At 37.0% G+C, this 21,959-nt stretch overlaps 1 protein-coding gene across 1 annotated transcript in view; it reads left to right on the top strand.

Moving 5' to 3' along the window:
- LOC125679008 (centrosome-associated protein 350-like) overlaps nt 1-19,902 on the top strand; it is a 91,335-nt gene extending 71,433 nt beyond the window's left edge. The window contains exons 21-40 of the mRNA XM_056153366.1: nt 2,003-2,113; nt 2,351-2,483; nt 3,445-3,669; nt 3,920-4,138; nt 4,722-4,819; nt 4,929-5,203; nt 6,142-6,269; nt 6,670-6,837; nt 8,079-8,186; nt 8,280-8,348; nt 8,760-8,805; nt 9,983-10,091; nt 10,509-10,732; nt 12,530-12,806; nt 13,023-13,270; nt 14,205-14,383; nt 14,495-14,699; nt 14,825-16,461; nt 16,600-16,711; nt 16,952-19,902. Coding sequence (XP_056009341.1) covers nt 2,003-2,113; nt 2,351-2,483; nt 3,445-3,669; nt 3,920-4,138; nt 4,722-4,819; nt 4,929-5,203; nt 6,142-6,269; nt 6,670-6,837; nt 8,079-8,186; nt 8,280-8,348; nt 8,760-8,805; nt 9,983-10,091; nt 10,509-10,732; nt 12,530-12,806; nt 13,023-13,270; nt 14,205-14,383; nt 14,495-14,699; nt 14,825-16,461; nt 16,600-16,711; nt 16,952-17,604 — 5,224 coding nt within the window. The 3' untranslated portion in view covers nt 17,605-19,902. The remainder of the gene's footprint in view (nt 1-2,002; nt 2,114-2,350; nt 2,484-3,444; nt 3,670-3,919; nt 4,139-4,721; nt 4,820-4,928; nt 5,204-6,141; nt 6,270-6,669; nt 6,838-8,078; nt 8,187-8,279; nt 8,349-8,759; nt 8,806-9,982; nt 10,092-10,508; nt 10,733-12,529; nt 12,807-13,022; nt 13,271-14,204; nt 14,384-14,494; nt 14,700-14,824; nt 16,462-16,599; nt 16,712-16,951) is intronic.
- The last annotated feature ends 2,057 nt before the right edge of the window (nt 19,903-21,959 follow it).

Here is a 21,959-nt window from a genome sequence, read left to right as displayed (position 1 = left end):
TTCACGTGAATCACTTTTCACGTGAAATTCACATGAAATTTACGTGAATTTCACGTGAAAGGTTCATGTGAATTTCACGTGAACAGCATTTCACGTGAAATTCACGTGAGACACATTTGCCTGTGTATGCAAGAATGGATCTGGCCATTTCTGATTAAAGATGTAAAATGTCCATCTGAGTGTTAGAAGCCTATTTTACATTTTCGTAAAACTAAAGATTTTGTATTTGTTGCTAACACTTGAGATTAACACATCTATATTGCAATGGAAGTTTGACTTTGTGTAATTAAGCGCTTTTTTGTGAAATTTCACACTATAAACTCAGTACATTGAGCCAAGATATAAATAAGTTTTGGTTGGAATTATTGAGAAGTTTGTCAGTCGGCTAACAATCTGAGACCTGGTACTGAGAACTCTGTCAGTCGGCTAACAATCTGAGACCTGGTACTGAGAACTCTGTCAGTCGGCTAACAATCTGAAACCTGGCTCCGGGATCATGAAACTGTCTTAAAGTTAAGTCAAAATTTTGACTTTAAATTAAGATTTGAACTTACCTAAGATTGCTGACTTAAATGGATCACAAAACGAACTTAAGCAAATCTTAACTAAGATTGTCTTAACTTAAGTCTAAGTCTAGAATCTTAAATTGCTATAGCAACAAGGAACTCTTTTGCGTAGAGATAACAAAAAGATAAAAAAAATAAATGACTTAAACAACATAGTCAGTGTCTAAAACGTCTAGTTTATGATCACTAATGCTGACGCAGGCACATACATGTACCCCCCCCCCCCCCCCCACCCCCCCCCCTTTATTAAAAAGAAACTTATTTTCATTTTTACATACATGTGCATACAAATTTTGATGTATTGACCCTGTCGCCTCCCTCTTTCTAAAAGTAGTAATGAATGAAAGTGGAAATGTAAGAGCGATTGAAGCGATAATTTTATTAAATTCAATGCCTTTATTTATTTTGTCGACTGTGTGAGTACATGTAGCAAAGAAGGATAACTCTAATTAATTTCAAATTTGGGCTCGGACTGCACATTATTCGTGTGCAAATGCAGACTGCAAGTAATGATTGTTTTCTTTTTCCACATTGTCAACAAACTCAGTCAGGTAAATACATGTACTTTTGTAGTCGTAACTTTTTAGTGAAACGGTCGTATGTGTATGTGCTACTTTCACATTTACATCTACTTTACAAACTACAATCAGGCAGTTAAACGGACAATCGGGCGATCAATCCTGCGATATTTTGATCACATAAGAAGTCATATTTATGCCTATACATTTGAAAATGCCCGCTCTCAATTTTTCTGGGCTAGTGGTGTTACTTTTCGATTACATGGATTTGACTTCTTTTCCTGTAATGGCAATACTCTGCTTAAAGAAAAACAATTTTTTTTTCCATTATATGATTTTCAACGTCAAGATCCTGTTTTCGATCTACCGACAGTCTATTGTTTCTTAAATAAATGATTTGTCCGCTTCATGGTAGGGACAGACATCTTCAACGACAGACATCACGTTAATTTTCTCTTACTCGCCTCAAAAATGCAACCAGCGCGGCCATTTTGAACGAACTTAGCGATAGTCTTAGAAAGTTAAGACAGCTCCAAGGCAGTCTTAAAATTTAAGACAAAATACCAATCTTAAGCCTAAGTGATTTTTTTGTGATCGACTTTAAGACCAGTCTTAAGATTTAAGTGCAACTTTATTGATTTAAGACAATCTTAAAGTTTAAGACAGTTTCATGATCCCGGAGCCTGGTACTGAGAACTCTGTCAGTCGGCTAACAATCTGAAACCTGGTACTGAGAACTCTGTCAGTCGACTAACAATCTGAGACCTGGTACTGAGAAATCTGTCAGTCGGCTAACAATCATAGACCTGGTACTGAGAAATCTGTCAGTCGGCTAACAATCTGAGACCTGGTACTGAGAACTCTGTCAGTCGGCTAACAATCTGAGACCTAGTACTGATCGTCTTATTTTGTGTGTAGGAGTGATGCCACACTCTCTAAAGTCTCCAGTTACGGTGTGTCAGCAGGGGAATCGCACGACAGTGATGAGGACACGATTGAGGGAGAATCCTACTCGCAGTCTTTCGAAAGGTAATCAGGCAGTTATTCAGCTTTCGATCATTAAAGGCTCAAATTTAATCAAATCTTTCAGATCACTTTCCAAGGCAGACTACTCTGTGTGAAATCATCGATTAATTTTGCTTATGTTAAAATTCATCAGAGGTGAATTATTTTAAAAACTTTTTGACCACTTTTACAATGTTGATTGAAATTTTCCCTCATTCCGATACTGGTACTGTGTATTTACAATGCTTCAATACATTTCAGTGATGAAGAGAAACACTCAGGAAAAGTCAGTAAGCTTGTGTCAGAAAAATCTTCCATGAAGTCAGGGTACCGACCACGCAGCAGTAAACAGACCAGTGTGGTTCCCGATGGAAACTTGTCTGTGGAAGAGGAGGTGAGTACTGGCACATCTAAACTGTGAGATCTATTTCATTTAAAGACCCAATTTTAAGCCATCTCCCTTGAAATTTACCAGGACTAAGATAAAAGAAAAAAATATTGCTTGTTAATCAAAAAAAAGACAATAGCTCACACCCTGATTCAGCCAAGCGTATTCACCAGGCATCCGAGATCTGATGTGTTGATAGCAATTAAGGAGGTACTCTACATCGTCATAATGGCTGACTTTCTTTTAAAACATGGATGAAAATATAAATATCAGCAATATTTGTCTATTCAATGAAATAATTCTTGCCTAGCTGAGTAGTTCAGTAGGTTAGCATGTCGACTGCTGAACTGTAGATCGCGTGTTCGAGTCCAGCTAGGGTTTTGAATTTTTCTCAGATTGCTTTCAACTAAAACTGCATTTTTTGACTAAATGAAGTAAATTTAAACGTTTTTAATTTCAAAATATTATTGTACATATCCTCCACTTTTCATCCATATAAAATTTCTCTGGTGTAGCATACTTCCTTAACTATCCGTGAATTCACTCCTTTCATTTACTGCAAAGATAATTTTGCAGTCTTTTCTTTATATGTATGAATCAATGATTACTTAAACTAAACACATAGAAAAGTTTTAATCATATCATCTGACCAAATCAACTTTTGTCGATATTGATGTAGGCTGAACTTACTTCTATAATTACTTGTAATTTTTTGTCGATATTGATGTAGGCTGAACTTACATCCATAATTACTGGTAATTTTTGTCGATATTGATGTAGGCTGAACTGACTTCTATAATTACTGGTAATTTTTTGTTGATATTGATGTAGGCTGAACTTCTATAATTACTTGTAATTTTTGTCGATATTGATGTAGGCTGAACTTACTTCTATAATTAGTTGTAATTTTTGTCGATATTGATGTAGGCTGAACTTCTATAATTACTTGTAATTTTTTTTTCTGCAGAGCATTAGTGTTTCCCTTGGCAGAGTTTCTCCCCCTGGGGAAGAGTCTGTATCCCGGAGTTCCCCTCCACGGATGTCACCCAATGCGCTGGAGCGCAAGTTTTACCTGGAGCTGAATCAGCTGGAGAGTATGGAGGAGTCCATGAGACAACTGACCGGCATGGAGAGGACTCGGGCTGTGTCCATGGCTCAGCAGGAGAGCGTGTCGCTAGCTCAGATGCTCAAAGTAAGAGCCGTACACAGCTTTTCTGAGTACTGGGTTTTGATATGCATATAGATGTGTGTATGAAATGTGACTATTGCTACTTTAATGACAAAATACCAGTTCATATACCTTTTCTAGTTTTATAGATTCTTTTTCAAATTTTCAGATGTACTGTAATACTAATCTGTCAGCAATATTTCATAGTGATCAGAGCTAGTATATAGAATTGTAGTTTGCTATTTTTTATATGTGTAATGATGTGTCCAAATAGGCTAGACAACAGGCTCATGAAAAAGACATGAAGTTGCTAGAAAACAAGGCCCAACTAGAGGCCATGGAAGCCATGTCAGAATTACAGACCGCTAGACTTCGTGGCACTGCAGCCTCTCAAGGGGCAGAGGAAATTCTGTCAAGGCTCGGCAATCGACAGAGCAATGCTCAGCCATTGGATAGCAGTGATAACATAAGGCCGAGGAAAACCAGTAAACAGGTATACGGAATGGGTCAAAAATGACGTGTACAGCTTCAGTCAAAGATCAGATCAAGGGTTGGTTCAGAATCATAAAGAAAAGCAAATGTGTTCTTGTCTTTACATATTTAGAGTAGTGAACTTCAGCTTGTAAAGTTAAGCAAGTTATTTTGATTTAATTCATTACAAACATGTCATGCATTGAAAATATTTACAATGTTAATATCAAATTTAAGGAAAATGATAGTTTTCTGTGAAAGAATAAAGATCTGAAAACCAGACATGGGGGTTATGGCAGTTGCCAGCGTTGTAGGAAAATTAAATGGTGTACATAAGGGGCTCATGCAAATTTTACCCGTCATCTGACATAATAATGACAAGAAAAGCACATTTGATTGTTTATGTTTACATCAACACTAACTGAACTGACTGTAAAATGTGTTTAGATCTATTATATTTGTATTTACAACCATGCTATATGAAGTGTGTGCTGTGAAGTACTGCCAGTTTGCTTTACACAAGACGTGAACTCTACAACAGAGTTGTTAAGGAAAAATCTATTTATGTAAATATATAATGGTGAGAAATGCTCTTGTTTTTACAGAGTCTTTCTCATCCTCCTGAGTCTACTCGCTCAGCAACTCATTCCTATACTCAGCCTACAACTCACACTGTATCGGACACATCAACAAGAAGTCAAAGGTCTGTATATAGGACCTGATGTTGAAATCTGATACACCTAGAACTAAAGAATAGAAGACTGATTTCCTTGTTTTTAAAATGTTCATGTGTATGGTGTTGTGTTTTGTAGTTCTGTCGAGGGTGTGAAGACAGCTAGTGACACCCAGAGAGAGGTGGACAGCGAGTCATCAATCCCATCCCTCAGTAAGGCCGAGGGTAAAGATGACAGTCTGAAGGAAGATAGCATTAGCGAGGAGCTAGAGGATTACACACTGGACGAGACGATGACTGAAGACGAGATGGAACGCAGCTTCAGGTCAATTCTGCCATCAGAGAGTCACCGCAAACGTGCCAAAAAACAGCTGGACAATGTATCTGTCACTTCTGATGAGGGAAGTGTTGCAGGTAAATATCTAATTACTCAGAGATTATAATTTCGTAACAAAAGTAGATTTAGTTTGTGTTAGAGTTTTTATAGCAGCACATACATGTAGAGTCGACTCTGGATATATTGAAATTCAGGAGCCCGACCTGAGTTGTTCATGTATCCAAAGTTCAATATAACCAATTTTGAACCAGATGAAGAATGTTACTGGGGATTTATTTTTACTTCAATGTAAAAGAAATCATACAACGGTAAGTGTGTTTAAATCTCGAGTATAATTATGCATTGATAATGCAAGGAAAATTACACATTTAATTAACTTCTTAATAGGTATTAAATAATCAATAAGATTTTAACATACCAATGAACACTGCTCGCTAAACACAGTTCATCTTATACTCTATATTTATCCGTGTTCTTACAAAGACAGAAAATCAATCGTGTAAGTTACGCTGATTTTCCGTGATTTGAAAATGTTTGCGAACAGAGAGGAAATTGGATACAAGCAGAAAAAACCTGATGTACAGTAATTGCCACAAATCTAAAACCCCATGAATGAAAGAAACTAAACAGCCCTGCAACCATGAAATCAAGAAGAAAGGAAAATAATATTTTTTAGCAATCTATGAATATTTGGCTCCATAAAAATCAATTACTCTACAGTATGATTTCTGTATTAAAGAAACATGTATTGTACATTATGATTTCCTTTTCAAAGAAACTTGTAGGCCGTAAGCGCCGAGCATAGAGTCTGACCTAAATTTTGCAGCCCTTCACCGGTAATGGTGACATCTCCATATGAGTGAAAGTAAAGACAATTTTAGTTTATTATGGATGAAAATTGTTTTGAAATCATCAATACATGTATATCTAACACTTAAACTATGAAATCTGTTGTGAAAAACAAATCTTTTGTTTTTGTCGATACATCTAATCCTCAGACTTTTTACTAATTTAGCTCCAGCAACTCCACGGTACTCCATGGATGATCTGGGGTCATTCATTGGCGAGGATTCCTTCAATAAGTTCACGGAGGAGATGGTAAAGCAGTTTATGAAGGAGGAGGAGTTGCGGGCCCAGCATCAGGTCAGTTCTGAGAACAGCGTTATCAACTCTCTTTTTTTGTATCTATTGAGTTATGCTTTTATGAAAACAACATTAGTTTAAAGCAGAAAGACTTTGAAATTTCTTTTACTACAGTTCTGTCAGAAGACAATGTGATCTGCTTCTTTTTGTATATATTGAGTTATGCTTTTATGGGGGGGGGGGGGGGGGGGGGGGGGGGGGGGGGGGGACAACATTGGTTACAACCAAAAAGACTTTGAAATTTCTTTTGCTAAATTCTGTAGATTTGTGCATCTGACATCTGCTGAGATTGTTAAAGCATTTGTATTTTAAAGATTGGCTGTGTTTTAATTGAAAAATTGTAGTTAATGATATAGTTACATGCACATTTTAAATAATTTCTTGAATTATGACAATTCAGGCTTCTTTACTCCAACTTCGTGAAAAAGCTTTGATGGAGAAGACGAAAGCTGAGTTGTCCTGGCTCGAACAACAAAAACAACGAATCAGAAACAAGGGGGCTGATGACACTTACCCACAAATCATCAAACGACAACGAGGACTCAAAATGAGGCTCCAGGAACAACAGGTGGATAATCATTAAGTCTCCAGGGATAGACATTGTACAGCTGTCAGTGATTGACATTGTATGCTGTCAAGGATAGACATTGTACTGTCAGTGATAGACATTGTACTGTCAGTGATAGACATTGTACAGTTGGCAGTGATTGACACAGTACAACTGTCAGTGATATACATTGTACAACTGTCAGTGATAGGCATTGTACTGCTGTCAGTGATAGGCATTGTACAGCTGTCAGTGATAGACATTATACAGCTAGCTGTCAGTAATACACATTGTACAACTGTCACTGATAGGAAATGTACTGTCAGTGATAGGCAATGTACTGTCAGTGATAGACATTGTACTGTCAGTGATAGACATTGTACAGTTGGCAGTGATTGACACAGTACAACTGTCAGTGATATACATTGTACAACTGTCAGTGATAGGCATTGTACTGCTGTCAGTGATAGGCATTGTACAGCTGTCAGTGATAGACATTATACAGCTAGCTGTCAGTAATACACATTGTACAACTGTCACTGATAGGAAATGTACTGTCAGTGATAGGCAATGTACTGTCAGTGATAGACATTGTACTGTCAGTGATAGACATTGTACAACTGTCAGTGATAGGCATTGTACAGCTGTCAGTGATAGGCAATGTACTGTCAGTGATAGACATTGTACTGTCAGTGATATACATTGTACAACTGTCAGTGATATACATTGTACAACTGTCAGTGATAGGCATTGTACAGCTGTCAGTGATAGGCAATGTACTGTCAGTGATAGACATTGTACTGTCAGTGATAGACATTGTACAGCTGTCAGTGATAGACATTGTACTGTCAGTGATTGACATTGTACTGCCAGTGTCAGTGATAGACATTGTACAGATGTCAGTGATAGACATTGTACTGTCAGTGATTGACATTGTACTGCCAGTGTCAGTGATAGACATTGTACAGCTGTCAGTGATAGACATTGTACTGTCAGTGATTGACATTGTACTGCCAGTGTCAGTGATAGACATTTTACAGCTGTCAGTGATAGATATTGTATGCTGTTCTTCAAGATAGAAAGTAGACATAATGTACTGCAACACCAAGTATAGGAAGATGACTTATAATTTAGTCTTAAAATGCTCAGATTCTGCGATGTAAAGAAAATATAGAGAAAAATGGAATTTTTATAATAGTTAGTTGTACATAATTTATTGATAAGGGAGGTTAGTTTTTTTTTAATGCCCAATATTTTTGTAGGCGGAGATAAAACGACTGCAGGAACAGAATAAGGCAGCATCACGAGAGAGACAGATGATTCTTCAACAACATGAAGAAATTAGTCGCCTACGTAACCAGACTCAAAAGGTCAGACAGACTTCAATTCTTCAATTTGTTTTGATGCTTAAAAACACATACCTCTCAGATGATCTTTAGTTTAAATGTCATCAATTATTTCAGACCAAAAACAAACTAGGGGGTAGACTGGGCAGGCCGTCAGAAGTCCACACGGAGGACGAGGTCAGCGCTGTAAGTATAGGGGGGCAGCAAAAGCAGGAAAATCAAGGTCATTGCTATAAGTGTACTGGGCAGCCATCAGGGTTTTAAAAGCGGGAAAATCGAGGTTAGTGCTGTAAGTATAGGGGGCAATCATCAGGGTTTTAAAAGCAGGAAAATCGAGGTCAGTGCTCTAAGCATAGGGGGCAGTCATCAGGGTTTTAAAAGCGGGAAAATCGAGGTTAGTGCTGTAAGTATAGGGGGCAATCATCAGGGTTTTAAAAGCGGGAAAATCAAGGTTAGTGCTTTAAGTATAGGGGGCAGTCATCAGGGTTTTAAAAGTGGGAAAATTATATAAACATTATCTGTAGTTTGACGATTAAATTTTCCATTGATAATTCAAGATATCTGTCTGATTTTTGTTTAATTCCTTTTCTATTCTAGTTCGATGATCACTCTGATGCTGGAGTAGAAAGACACCCAAAGAAAGGTACATCATATTGTTTTACTGTCAGTGTGAGGTTGTTCAAATATGGCTGGTCAATAATGAGAACATTCTGTTTCCATCTGAATTTGTATTCACTAATGTAGCTTTCTGTTTGTTGTTTCTGAAATTGAGATTTGTGAAATGTTCATTTAGAAGACAACAAACAAAATTAATTGATCCAAACAAAAAACTTCAGATTAGACAAGGTTTAGGAGATGTGGATAGTACCAATACCGGTAACAGAGACAAAAAAATATTGAAATTGACTGCAATTATAAAATGCTTATGCTGTTTGTATTTAATGTGGTTCTCAATTTGATCGTCCTTATGATGGAGGGACATATCGATTTGATATAACTGTCAGTAGTGATCGTCCTTATGATGGAGGGACATATCGATTTGATATAACTGTCAGTAGTGATCATCCTTATGATGGAGGGACATATCGATTGGATGTAACTGTCAGTAGTGATCATCCTTATGATGGAGGGACATATCGATTTGATGTAACTATCAGTAGTGATCATCCTTATGATGGAGGGACATATCGATTGGATGTAACTGTCAGTAGTGATTGTCCTTATGATGGAGGGACATATCGATTTGATATAACTGTCAGTAGTGATCGTCCTTATGATGGAGGGACATATCGATTTGATGTAACTATCAGTAGTGATCGTCCTTATGATGGAGGGACATATCGATTTGATGTAACTGTCAGTAGTGATCATCCTTATGATGGAGGGACATATCGATTGGATGTAACTGTCAGTAGTGATCATCCTTATGATGGAGGGACATATCGATTTGATGTAACTGTCAGTAGTGATCATCCTTATGATGGAGGGACATATCGATTTCATATAGCTGTCAGTAGTGATCATCCTTATGATGGAGGGATATGATATCTCATTTGAAATTGTGTGTGAACAAAATGAAAATTGCATGTAATTAAAGTTAAAACTGGAAATTGTCACCCTGAAGAAAAGCATTGCTGACTAAAGTAGAGAAGTTATCAACATTGGTTTTCTCATTGATAATTTCAAATATTGCCCTCAGTTGCATGCAGTACATGTATGTATGTAATTGATGTGTATCAGGCTGACACTGAATTTTATTTTTGTATCAGTTATCACCTTTTTAGTGTATTGAGGGAATGGTTATGTTTATTTTCTCACAGATTACAAGTCTGATTCCGAGATCTACACAGAACCAAAAAATACCAACAAGAAAGGCAAAACTGACAACAAGACTATGGAGAAAATGAAGAAGATACATCTGGATGAAAAGTGAGTTATGGCATCATAATTACTGGTACAGGTGTATTCTACAGGTGTAAAATGGAAGTGATAAGGAATGTATCATTCAGGTGCTTGCAAATGCAGATTAGGGTATGAACTGCGATGCTTCATGCCAACATGTACATCATGAAGCATGTTAACACTTCATGAAAAGTATGCTGGCGTGAAGCATTTCAGTTCACACTCGTGTATTTTCAAAAATGAAATTTATTTCTTATATTTACATTCTATTTTCATTTCTCTTGGAATTCCCAGCTTTTAAAATAGCTGTACTACATTTATCATATTCAAATGTGCATTGTTTACAACTGCAGCACATTCATGAGGAAATGGCTACTACTATAATTTGTAAAAATATCAAAGGCATAAACAATGGGAATGTAATTATTGCGTTTTGTTTTCCAGGTACTTGACAGTTCGTGAGCAGAGACTCCACGATAGAAGGAGGAATGTGGAAGACCTGCTGAAGTGGAAGAAGAGGCTGGATGAGGAGGAAGAAAAGATATACAAAATGGAGCAAACAGCCCTGAAGATTTGGGATGGTGACAACAAAAAGGATGCCAAGGCCAACACCCCAGAGACAGTGCAAAAAGAAAAGCCCAAGACTGCAACGAGGAAGGACAAAAAGGGTCAGTATGAAGCTTCTACTCGTTAACCGAGAGCACGAAAAATGTGTAATTATGCTATACTATTTTAGTCCGATTTCTTCTCCTCCTTATTCTTCTCTCTTGTATATTACTACTTCTTTTGGAATTTTGGTATTTGACATGTATATACGTTACCATATTAAGATGTGCCATTTACCATTGTGACCTTTAAATGACCCTTGTACAATGATCTCAAAGTCGAATTACAAGTAAAACGTAGCAAGTCATTCCCTCACCATGTGCTTCTTACTGTTTTATTGCAGTGTCTCTGATCTCTGATTTATCTATGACTTATGAAATTTTCAAACATCTGTTGAAATTGAAAAAAAAATAAATTCCAATCTTTAAATTTTTGGGATATCCACTGTAACCACATCTTATCATTGTGTCGCCTGCGTTACGCAGTGGCGACATACAGGGATCACTATCCGTCGTCGTCTGGCATCGGCGTCGTCACAAAAAATTTCTGTCACAGTTTTCTCAAGAACCACATGGGGCAACTCCCTGATATTTGGCACAGAGCATCACTGTGGCCAACTGTATTGTGTAAGACATTTTCGAATCTGTCGCTTATCAACTTCCTGTTTGCCGGGACTTAGAATTTTTTACAGCAAAAAAATTTCTGTCACAGTTTTCTCAAGAACCACATGGGGCAACTCCCTGATATTTGGCACAGAGCATCAGTGTGGCCAACTGTATTGTGTAAGACATTTTCGAATCTGTCGCTTATCAACTTCCTGTTTGCCGGGACTTAGAATTTTTTACAGCAAAAAAAATTCTGTCACAGTTTCCTCAAGAACCACATGGGGCAACTTCCTGATATTTGGCACAGATCATCACTGTGGCCAACTGTATTGTGTAAGACATTTTCGAATCTGTCGCTTATCAACTTCCTGTTTGCCGGGACTTAGAATTTTTTACAGCAAAAAAATTTCTGTCACAGTTTTCTCAAGAACCACATGGGGCAACTCCCTGATATTTGGCACAGAGCATCAGTGTGGCCAACTGTATTGTGTAAGACATTTTCGAATCTGTCGCTTATCAACTTCCTGTTTAGTGACAAAAACCATTTCAATAATTTACTTTTTCAACATTATACGTGATATATTACATATAGAATGAACTAGCAGGCGACACATGTCTTCCGGGGAAGACTTAATACTGCGTTTCTTTGATAACATTGGAGATTGGTATGTCTGATTCTTAAAGTTAGATGGAACAGAAAATATGAAAAAATTGAAGAAATTTTAATATATTTTTTTAATTTGTGATGTTTATCTTTGGTTCCAAACAAATGATTGAAGAGAAAATTTCAAAAATTGAATGAAATTTAAAATGTTTTAAAAACTGTTTGAATTTCCATATATAACCACATCTAATGGATTTGATCAATTGAACGGCAAATATTTCATTTCTATATCAAAGAAATTCTTTTGCAGGACTATAAACAACACACCAACTTAATCAAAAAAATGTTACATTTCAAACAAAACAAGAACTATTAATTTCTATCTACATGTATACTATAAATTTTGTGTACAAACAACAGTCATTGCTTTTTGAAAGGGAAACATTTGCTCTACTCCACTAAAACTGTTCCTACCAGTGTACAGCAAAAATTTATATCTTATTTTTATAAATGTGCAAGATCAAAATTCTGTAGATAATAATTGTGGTTTGCTAGCTTTAGTAATTGAAATTAAAATATGCACAGCTTTGCCTAAACGTTTAATGAACTTGAGAAAAATTTACAATTGAATCTTGAAATGTGATTTTTAGAGCCCCAAACGTATTCCTCGATTCAAGAAGACAGCTTTGTATCGGAGGTTATCACCACTGCCAAGGATGACTCATTGAAGAAGTCTGTGACAGATAGTCCTAAGACAGAGTTTGGCAACAGTGTAGAAAGTTCACCGGAAGAGACCAAGCGTGTCGCCTCAGAGCGAGGTGCCAAATACAAGACAAATCAGGGGAGAAGTGCGAGTGAGAGCTCCATCCCCGAGGAGGTGTTGTCGCAGTATAGCCTTGACGAATCTCCAGGGACCCCCAATAGGAGGTATGGGGGAGGAGCTGTGTTGAGTTTTATTGAAATGTCTTTAGACTTTAAGCGTGAAAATACTTTTGAGTATTTGAGTTTTAACTGGAGTGAGATACTAGAATTTATTTTTGATAGAGTATTGGATGCTTTTAAAGACAAAACTTATTTTTACAACAAACATTAAATTTTTGCAAATTGCCTCAGTAATTAACGTTGCATATTTTGGAATTACAGAGGGAAGTCAACAGTTGTAGAGTCCACTGCTCTGAATGACAGTTATGCAGACAACACATTCGTTGATGAGTCCACAATGGCTACCAGTCGAGACAAACTGAGCAGGAAATCACCCAGATCACCTCTAGATCAGCTCACCAGACAAAAAATCAATTTCCCTCTAACAGGAAGAGACCTCAAACCTCGTCGACATGGCAACAGGGGCAGAAGCTCAGAGAGTGAATCAGAGGAGTCCATATCCCACACAGGTATGTATTGTTTTCAATAGTAAAATTATAATAGAGAAATGTTTTGTGGGGAAAATGACTCTCTTATTGTGAATTATATTTTGATCATGTGAGGTAGTTAATAGCGAGCTCTGAAGGTAACACATGTTTAAAAAGGAAATGGACAACATCAACAGTTGCGTAGCTAGATGTTAATATGATGGTAGAAGATAAACAGGATTAAAATATAACTGTTCGAGAGTGTATATACAGTATCAAACTGTGCTTGTCAAATGATAGCACTGTCAACATATTATGTTCAGAGATACAGTAAAATCCTTAATTTTCATCGTTTTTGTGACACGGACTTACTCTGAAATTCAAATCCTCCTCCATAAAGAAGAGGAACAGAACTAAAATAATCATGACAACTCTTCAACCGGAAAATCAACTCCTAGCAATAATCACTCTTCATCCGGAAAATCAACTCCTAGCAAAAATCACTCTTCATCCAGAAAATCAACTCCCACAATAATCACTCTTCATCCGGAAAATCAACTCCTAGCAAAAATCACTTCAACCGCGAAATTAAGTCCCAACAATAATCACTTCAACAACAAAATTAAATCCTAACAATAATCACTCTTCAACTGCGAAATTAAGTCCCAACAATAATCACTTCAACCGCAAAATTAAATCCTAACAATAATCACTCTTCAACCGTGAAATCAAGTCCGAACAAACATACCTGTTTTCTTTGAAAAGTATCTGCACATAAGACTAAATCATGAAGATTCTCCACAACGTAAACAGGATTCCATAAGCAAATAAAAGATCCTGTTAAAAAATAAAGAAAGATTTGAGTTGGTTTACAGTATAACAGTGAGACACAATATTGAGTTGGTTTAAAGTATAACAGTGAGACACAATATTGAGGAATGAATGTTAACTGGATTTTGTTTTTGATACTCCCCAGATGTTTCAACATACACAGAGACCCAATCTGATCTCAGTGACTTTGAGGGGCGGGTACGAGCTTTGACAGAGGAGCTGAAGCGGAGGAAGATTCAGGCAGATAAGCTGAAGAAAGAGAGAAAGAAGAGAAGGAGAGATATCCTGAAAAATAAGGAGGAAGCTCTGAAAAAGCAAATTGAGGTATGGGTTTTTAAATCCTAAAAAGAATACCCGTGTTTTTACCTATTACAGACATCCATATTTTCACATAAACCAGTGACAGGAAATGACTTTATCTTGTATAAATTTTAGGCTTTGGATAACCAGATTGATCAGCTGAAGACTGAGATTCATCACACAACTGATCGAGAACCAGCCAAGGTTAAGCCTCAGATTCTGAAGCCACGAGTCAGTCCAGTCAAAAAGTCTCCAGAGGCCACCTCACCAAAGGTCATCAGCACTGATGATAGTGGCACCGAGTCCACACAGAGCTCACCATCTGTCATTGAGGATAAAGGTAACTTACAGAAATCAAATTATGATGAACTCATCAGCACAGCAATTTTTTAAATATAAAATGGAATGTTATTCAAAAAGGTTGAGAAACTGTGAGTAATATATTGAGATTCTGTTATTTTCCAGATTCGAAACCAAGTTCTCCTGTGTCTAAGTCGACACCAGTATCAAGTCGCATTCCAGCTCCTTTGGACAGGATATCTGAAGGGAGTGAAAGTTCCAGGTCCAGATCCTTTAGGAAGAGAGAAGACAGTTCTGTGACTGAGGAAATAGAGACAGCAGCAGATGACAGCAGTGTGTCAGGCTATCTTCAAATTCCAAAATCTCCTGTCAGTGAAAAGCAGCCCACGTATAAAGAGGAGGATTCTTATTCTTTGGACTTTGAGAAGACAGTTAGCCTTGCAGGTCCTCCCTCAGAAAAGCCGCCCATTAGTGCTAGAAGCACTGAAATCAGTCACAGTAAGCCAGCATTCAACGATCAAATCTCTGAGGCAATTTCTGCAGTGTGTAGTGAACATATTGATGACTCTGTGAGATCTGAAAGTTTTGTGAAACCATTGGATTTGAAGAATGACCAGGACGAACTTTATTCTCCTCGATCGAGTGTGACTGTTTCAAGACCCTCTAGTGAAAAGAGTGAGAGATCTTATGCCAGTCGGTCAACAGATCTTGAATCAGCCTCAGAATCGGAGCAAGTTTCCGTAGCTCCATCAGATCAACCAGAGCAGCAAATGAAAGAGGAGAGTGTAATAGACAGTATCATTGATGTAGCTCAGAATACAGAAGATGAGTCAGAACAATACCCAGTGTTTAAAACCACAACCAAGGCTCAAGAGGAAGATGATACACCCATCAATTCTCCAAGGGAAAGTTCTGATTTTTCCCAGATTGATGATCCTATGGCAGATTTCAATATTGGGGATCGTGTTCTTGTTACAACTAGTGATAGGATTCGCAGGAGAGGTCAGCTCTTGTTCAAAGGAAAGGTGCATTTTGCTCCTGGAATTTGGGCTGGGGTTGAACTTGATCACCAAGAAGGTAAAACTGATGGCATGGAGGATGGACAGAGGTACTTCAGTAGTAAACCAGGACATGGTATATTTGTGCCTGGGAATGACCTCATGCCAGCTCCTACCCCTACACCCAGGAGTACAAGTCATGTCAGTATCACTGATGAGTCTGAAGAAGAACAAGAGATTGTTGAAGAGCAGGACCTGAGTAAGCTGATCAGTGAAGCTGACCTGAATGTAAGGGAATTCGATGAGACAAAAGAGGACCAGAACAAACTAACAGATCTCATCACAGATCAAATCTTAGAGAAGGTGGTCAGTGATGAGTTTGATGTGATGTCTGACATCTCAGACAAGAAAACTCCACCTCCTGTGGCACCCAAACCGAAGAGAACACCAGAGGTTGCTCAAGAAAACCAGGGTCAGACCATGGTGAATGGACACTTGTCACCACCCGAATCAGACAATGAACAGAACTCGCCCATCCAAAAGAAGATAGAAATGTCAAACAAGGTTGTGGATAATTTGCTGGATGATGCTCTGACCAAAATGTTAAAAATCAGCAAGAAGAAGAGGAACCAGAACAATAATTTGCAGGTGACACAGGACTTGATAGATCTTTCTATGTCCCCCACAAAAGAGCTGATGGAGGTTCTGAGCAGGGAAGAGGATGAGGAGGATGAGGAAGACTTAAATAATGTCCCTCCCCGTCCAAGTTCACCCATGCCAGGCAGCACTCCACACACTGGTCAGGTAGGCTTTGTTGCAATGGTGACATAAGGTAGACAATCAAATTGTTAATTCTGGCATAGTGTGAAAGAATATGATGAATACTGTATCATAATGATATCCAAATATAAAATGTGTAGGGAAAATTTGCTCTCTTTGCAGCGCAAGATGTTGGATGATGACATCAATGCCCTGTTTGATAGTGGACTGGAGGAGGAGCTGTTCAGTGGACTTACCCCAAACAAGGCACCACCCCCATATCCCGGGACTCCAGGTATGATTGTTCTCAGAAGTGGTGTGTTAAAACATGTATTGCACATGAACATTAAAGTAGAATATCTGTCATTTAATCATATTGCTGTGATTTAGGAGAGCTCTCAAGCAATGTCTCACAGAGCATGATATACAGTTGCAATTAAGTTGTATAGATGGTATTTATTTTTTGATGCAATTTCATACACATGTAGAAAGAAGCTAGTGTGAATAATGTTAAATATTTGCATGTATCTTGCAGAGCCTAAGTTGGAGATGCAGAAGTTGGCAGAGGAAGTGAGGGTAGCTGTACCTCACACCAGTGACCAGGTCAGGAGGATAGTGGCGAGTGCTGTCGAAATTCACTTCCAACATCGTACAAATGGGGCACCAATCAACGGCCAGGAACCTCCGGAGGCATATTTCACACTGTCACAAGAGAATTCTGAAGATGAAGGACTTGAGAGTAGCAGCCAAAGAGTGTATAAAAAATTACTGTATGATCTAACAGGTGAATTAATGAAGGAAATATACAAAGACGAACAAAAAGAGGAACCACCACCATGGAGTAAGCCCAAACAACGCCGTCAGAAATATTTCCGTGGTGCTTCCCCACCAGGGCAGGTAGATGCATTAACGCCAATTGTTCAGGAGGCAGTAATTGACATGTTAGGTTTGAACGGTTCACGCAAACTGGATCGGAATAAGTGGAACGTTCGCAAGAAAAAAGATCATGTTGATAATATTCTGGTTCAGGAATTACGCGAGGAGGAACCTGAATGGGTGAATTACGATGACGATGAAGTAGCAGTTAAGATGCAACTGACAGATACGATTTTTGAAACATTGTTAACAGACACGGTACAAGTTATGAGCAAGATTTATCAGAAAAGGAGAGCCACTGTGCATAACTGACTATATGGCTCCAAAAGTGTTTAAATCGAAAACGTCATAGGCATTTAGGGAAATTGTTTGATTCCTCCCTCTTTACAGAATGGCAGAATTGGAGGGTTGTCAGATTTTTTTTTCTCCGTGTAGGAAATGAATGATAAAATGAAAGTCCATGTTATTTAAATCTAATGTATATATACATGTAGATAATTATTTATTTTCATAACCATTGGGTTGTGCCATGTGTTGTTAGCGGTGGAGAAAACAATGTGTGTAAGAGGGTGGATGTTTTGTATATAACAAAGCTAATGTTGAGTGCATTGAATCATTTTGTAAGTATGGTTCCTCACATTTGTCAAAAATTACCAATCAGTGAGAAGATGTATCTAATTAATGAAACTGACTGCTCTCATGAAATATTGTCAGTTCAAATCCCTTCCCCAGCTGAGGTGAAATGAAATCAGAAGAGTTGAATGAATTCCATAAATCATATATGCTATTTGTGTTTCATGATCCATATGAAATATTTTTGTTGATGTTTTAGTACTTGATTGATTCACATACTCAGGATAATTTATCTTGAATCCGTCCATTTGTTTTGTTGAAAAGGTTGAATCAAGTACTAGTATCATAAAAATTCACAAGGGGGGAGTAACTCCATATTCTCAACGTAGAACAGTTCTGTACACTGCCAGGTAATCATAGCATTAGAAGAAGAAAAAAACAAAAACAAAGTCAGATAGATAGTTTGTATTTTGAAGTGATTTGTCCTGAATTAATTAGTTTTAAATGGTTTTATTTTGTTCCAATGCTAATGGTGTACTAACCCTTGCATTTATTCTTTTGAGATCTTTATGTGAACATTCCTGCTTTGAATTTCACAAAAGCACGTTTTCTTTCATTTCTGTCCATAAGATAGACACATTCATTTGATTGGTTAATTATTATTTTATTTGTATCAACATCCAATTGCTTCTTTTTCATGTCATCATGTGATTGGGTTGTTGTTTAATGATTTTGATTGGTTCATTCTACCATCTGTGTCTTACTTGAAATTGGTGCTTTGGAAATTTTGTTTTTCATTTACTTGTATAAAAAAAATTTCACCCTCAATATTTGATTGTTAATTTTGAAAGATTAACTTGACCCAAGTGATATTCTGCAAAAGAAAAAAAATCTAAATGGATCTGATCAGACATTTTTCAAGTCAGCATTCCTATAAAGTAAAAATGATGCACAGTTTTCATATAAACATAGAGTTGATCATCTGAAAAGTTCAGTGAATCTATCTACATGCAGATTTGATAGTAATTAGACATGTCCACTTTCCCAATACGTTTTTCCATGCCCTGTTCACACAAGGAATGATGATGATTCATTTTATCTAAATTTTTATAAATGGGGTGAAAACAATTCGGAGCAAAGAAAGATTTAACATGAAACAGTTGCTTGAGAGAGTAGAAGAGCAAGTGCTACAATGTGTGTACTGTTTTTCATTTGAATGAGAATATTTTGTGATATTATGAAGGTTTATACACCATAACTGAATTACCAGTTAAAATAATACTGCGTGAGGAATGTGGAGACTACAGAGATAGGTGGCCCAACATTAAGTATATATCAAATAGATCTGAATATTTTAGGCTTTTCATCGTTTCTAACTTTACATAATATTTAGATCTATCTGTAGCAATCTATACCTATGTAGAAATAGATCTTGTTCATTTCCAAAAATTTTTTTCTTCTTGAACAAAAAACTTGTACACAATCCAAAGAGTTTTATAAGTAAAACTATAAACTTTTTTATGTGATTAAAATTATTGAATTTTTTTATTGGCTTTCAAAATATAGCTGATATATATTACCAAATCAGTATAAAACTTCAGTCAGTCAATGGTTTGTTGGTAAATGAACAAGAATTAATTGTACATAAGTAGCTACGTAAGTGATATAGTTCTTTATTTATTGTTATTTATATTTATGGTGTTTCTAATTCATTTGTATAGCAATAGATACTTGTAAAATTCCTCCAAATTAAAGAAAGAATTGATACACCACTTTCTATTAAAATGTAGAAAACAGCAATAAAATTTAATAAATAGAATGAACAAATCTTCTTCGATACAGATACCATATTTATTATAATTTTTTTTATTTTTTTACACCCTAGTTTTCATAACATTTTGTGCTGGAATTTAACAAGTATAGTTGAACTATTTTTACATGTGAGTAGTCATTGTTGAAAAACATTTTTTGTAAACTATGCAAACATATGTCTTGCTTCTCAATGATAGAGGCAGAAAATAAATTATAAACCAAGAATGACATCTTTTCATTTATCACATTCAGTCAGGCTGAGTTGTAGGGTGGCTGGTTGTGGACAGGTGGAGACATATTTTTATGCCCCCCTTCAAAGAAGAGGGGCATATTGGTTTGCACCAGTCGGTCGGTAGACCACATGTTGTCCGCTCAATATCTTGAGAACCATTCACTTCATGATAATGATATTTCATATGTGGGTTGGTTATGAGTAGAAGAGAACCCCTGTTGTTTTTCAGGTCAAAAGGTCAAGGGTCAATCTACTCTGGACATGGATAAGGAATATAATGTCTGCTCAATATCTTGAGAACCCTTTGCTTGAAAGACATCAAACTTGGCAGACTGGTACATCCTAAGGAGTAAATGACCCCTATTGATTTTGAGGTCATATGGTCAAGGGTCAAACTGGGCATAGGAATATACTGTCTGCTCAGTATCTTGAGAACCCTTTTCTTGACAGACATCAAACTTGGTACACTGATACGTCTTCAGGAGAAGATGACCCCCTATTGATTTTGAGGTCACATGGTCAAGGGTCACACTGGACATAGGAATATACTGTCCGTTCAATATCTTGAGAACCCTTTGCTTGACAGACATCAAACTTGGTACACTGGTACATCTTCAGGAGAAAATGACCCCTATTGATTTTGAGGTCATGTTTAAAGGTCAAGGGTCAACCTGGACATCGGAATATACTGTCCGCTCAATATCTTGAGAACCCTTTGCTTGGCAGACATCAAACTTAGTACACTGGTGTATATTCAGGAGAAGATGACTCCTATTGATTTTGAGGTCAAAAGTCAATAGTTGAACTGGGCATAATAATATATTGTCTCCTATATTTTAAGAATTATTTGTTTGATTGACACCAAACTTGGTACACTGGTACAGCATAAGGAGTAGATGACCCCTATTGATTTTTAGGTCACATGGTCAATTCACTCTTGACATAGGAAAATAGTGTCTGCTCAGTATTTTGAATTGATGATACATACTACTATCAATTAAATGATGTGTGTGTATAACCCTTTTCAATTTTGCACCATGGGGGGCATATGTGTTTTACAAACATCTCTTGTTTAAAAATTATTCCCATGAAAAAAAAATTGTTCCCATGAAATAAAATTTGTTCCCATGAAATTCATTTCATTCCTATGAAATAAAATATATGTTGCCATGAAATAAGGTATTCTCAATGGACTAATGGAAGTTAATGTAAACATAATTTTAAAAAATTTGTGAGAACAAATTTTGATTTTCTGGAAACATTTTATTTCATGGGAACGAATTTATAAAAAAAAATATCTCTTCCACCTGTCCTAAACCAGCCACTGTAGAGGTACGTGGAAGCCATAGGCCTATAGTTTTTTAACCTTTGTTAAATGTGAATTTAAGGAGTAAATGTGTAATAGCTTATACATGGTAGCTGCAGAACTAGCTCTCTGGGAGAATATTTGGATAAACCATTATATACTCTGGTATATCTTAATATTTTCCCCAGATTGAAATAGCTACAGTTCTGCTGCTAGTATCATGGAAGAAATAAAAACCGTGGAAACTGGAGATAATTTCTGCATAACCCCAATGCTTCCATAATAATGCCCTGCTTCAAAGAAGATGGGCTTTGCACCTGTCGGTCGGTATACCACATGTTGTCCACTCAATATCTTGACCATTCACTTGATCATAGTGATATTTCATAAGTGGGTTGGTTATGAGTAGAAGAGGACTCTATTGATTTTCAGGTCAAGGGTCAATCCATTCTGGACATAGGAACTGTTTGCTCAATATCTTAAGAACTCTTTATTTAACAGACATCAAACTTGGTACACTGTAAGGAGTAGATGACCCCTATTGATTTTGAGGTCACATGGGAAAAGGTCAAACTGGACATAGGAATACACTGTCTGCTCCATATCTTGAGAACTCTTTGCTTGACACTGGTACATGTACATCCAAAAGAGTGGATAACCCTTATTGACTTTGAGTTCAAAGGTCAAACAGGACATAAGAAGATACTGTCTGCTCTATTTTGAGAACCTTTTACTTGACAGACA

This window comes from Ostrea edulis, chromosome 2 (genome assembly GCF_947568905.1).
Source record: "Ostrea edulis chromosome 2, xbOstEdul1.1, whole genome shotgun sequence".
NCBI classification, from domain to species: domain Eukaryota; kingdom Metazoa; phylum Mollusca; class Bivalvia; order Ostreida; family Ostreidae; genus Ostrea; species Ostrea edulis.
The sequence above is the reverse complement of the archived record's forward strand: the minus strand, read 5'-3'. Positions and strand labels throughout refer to the sequence as shown.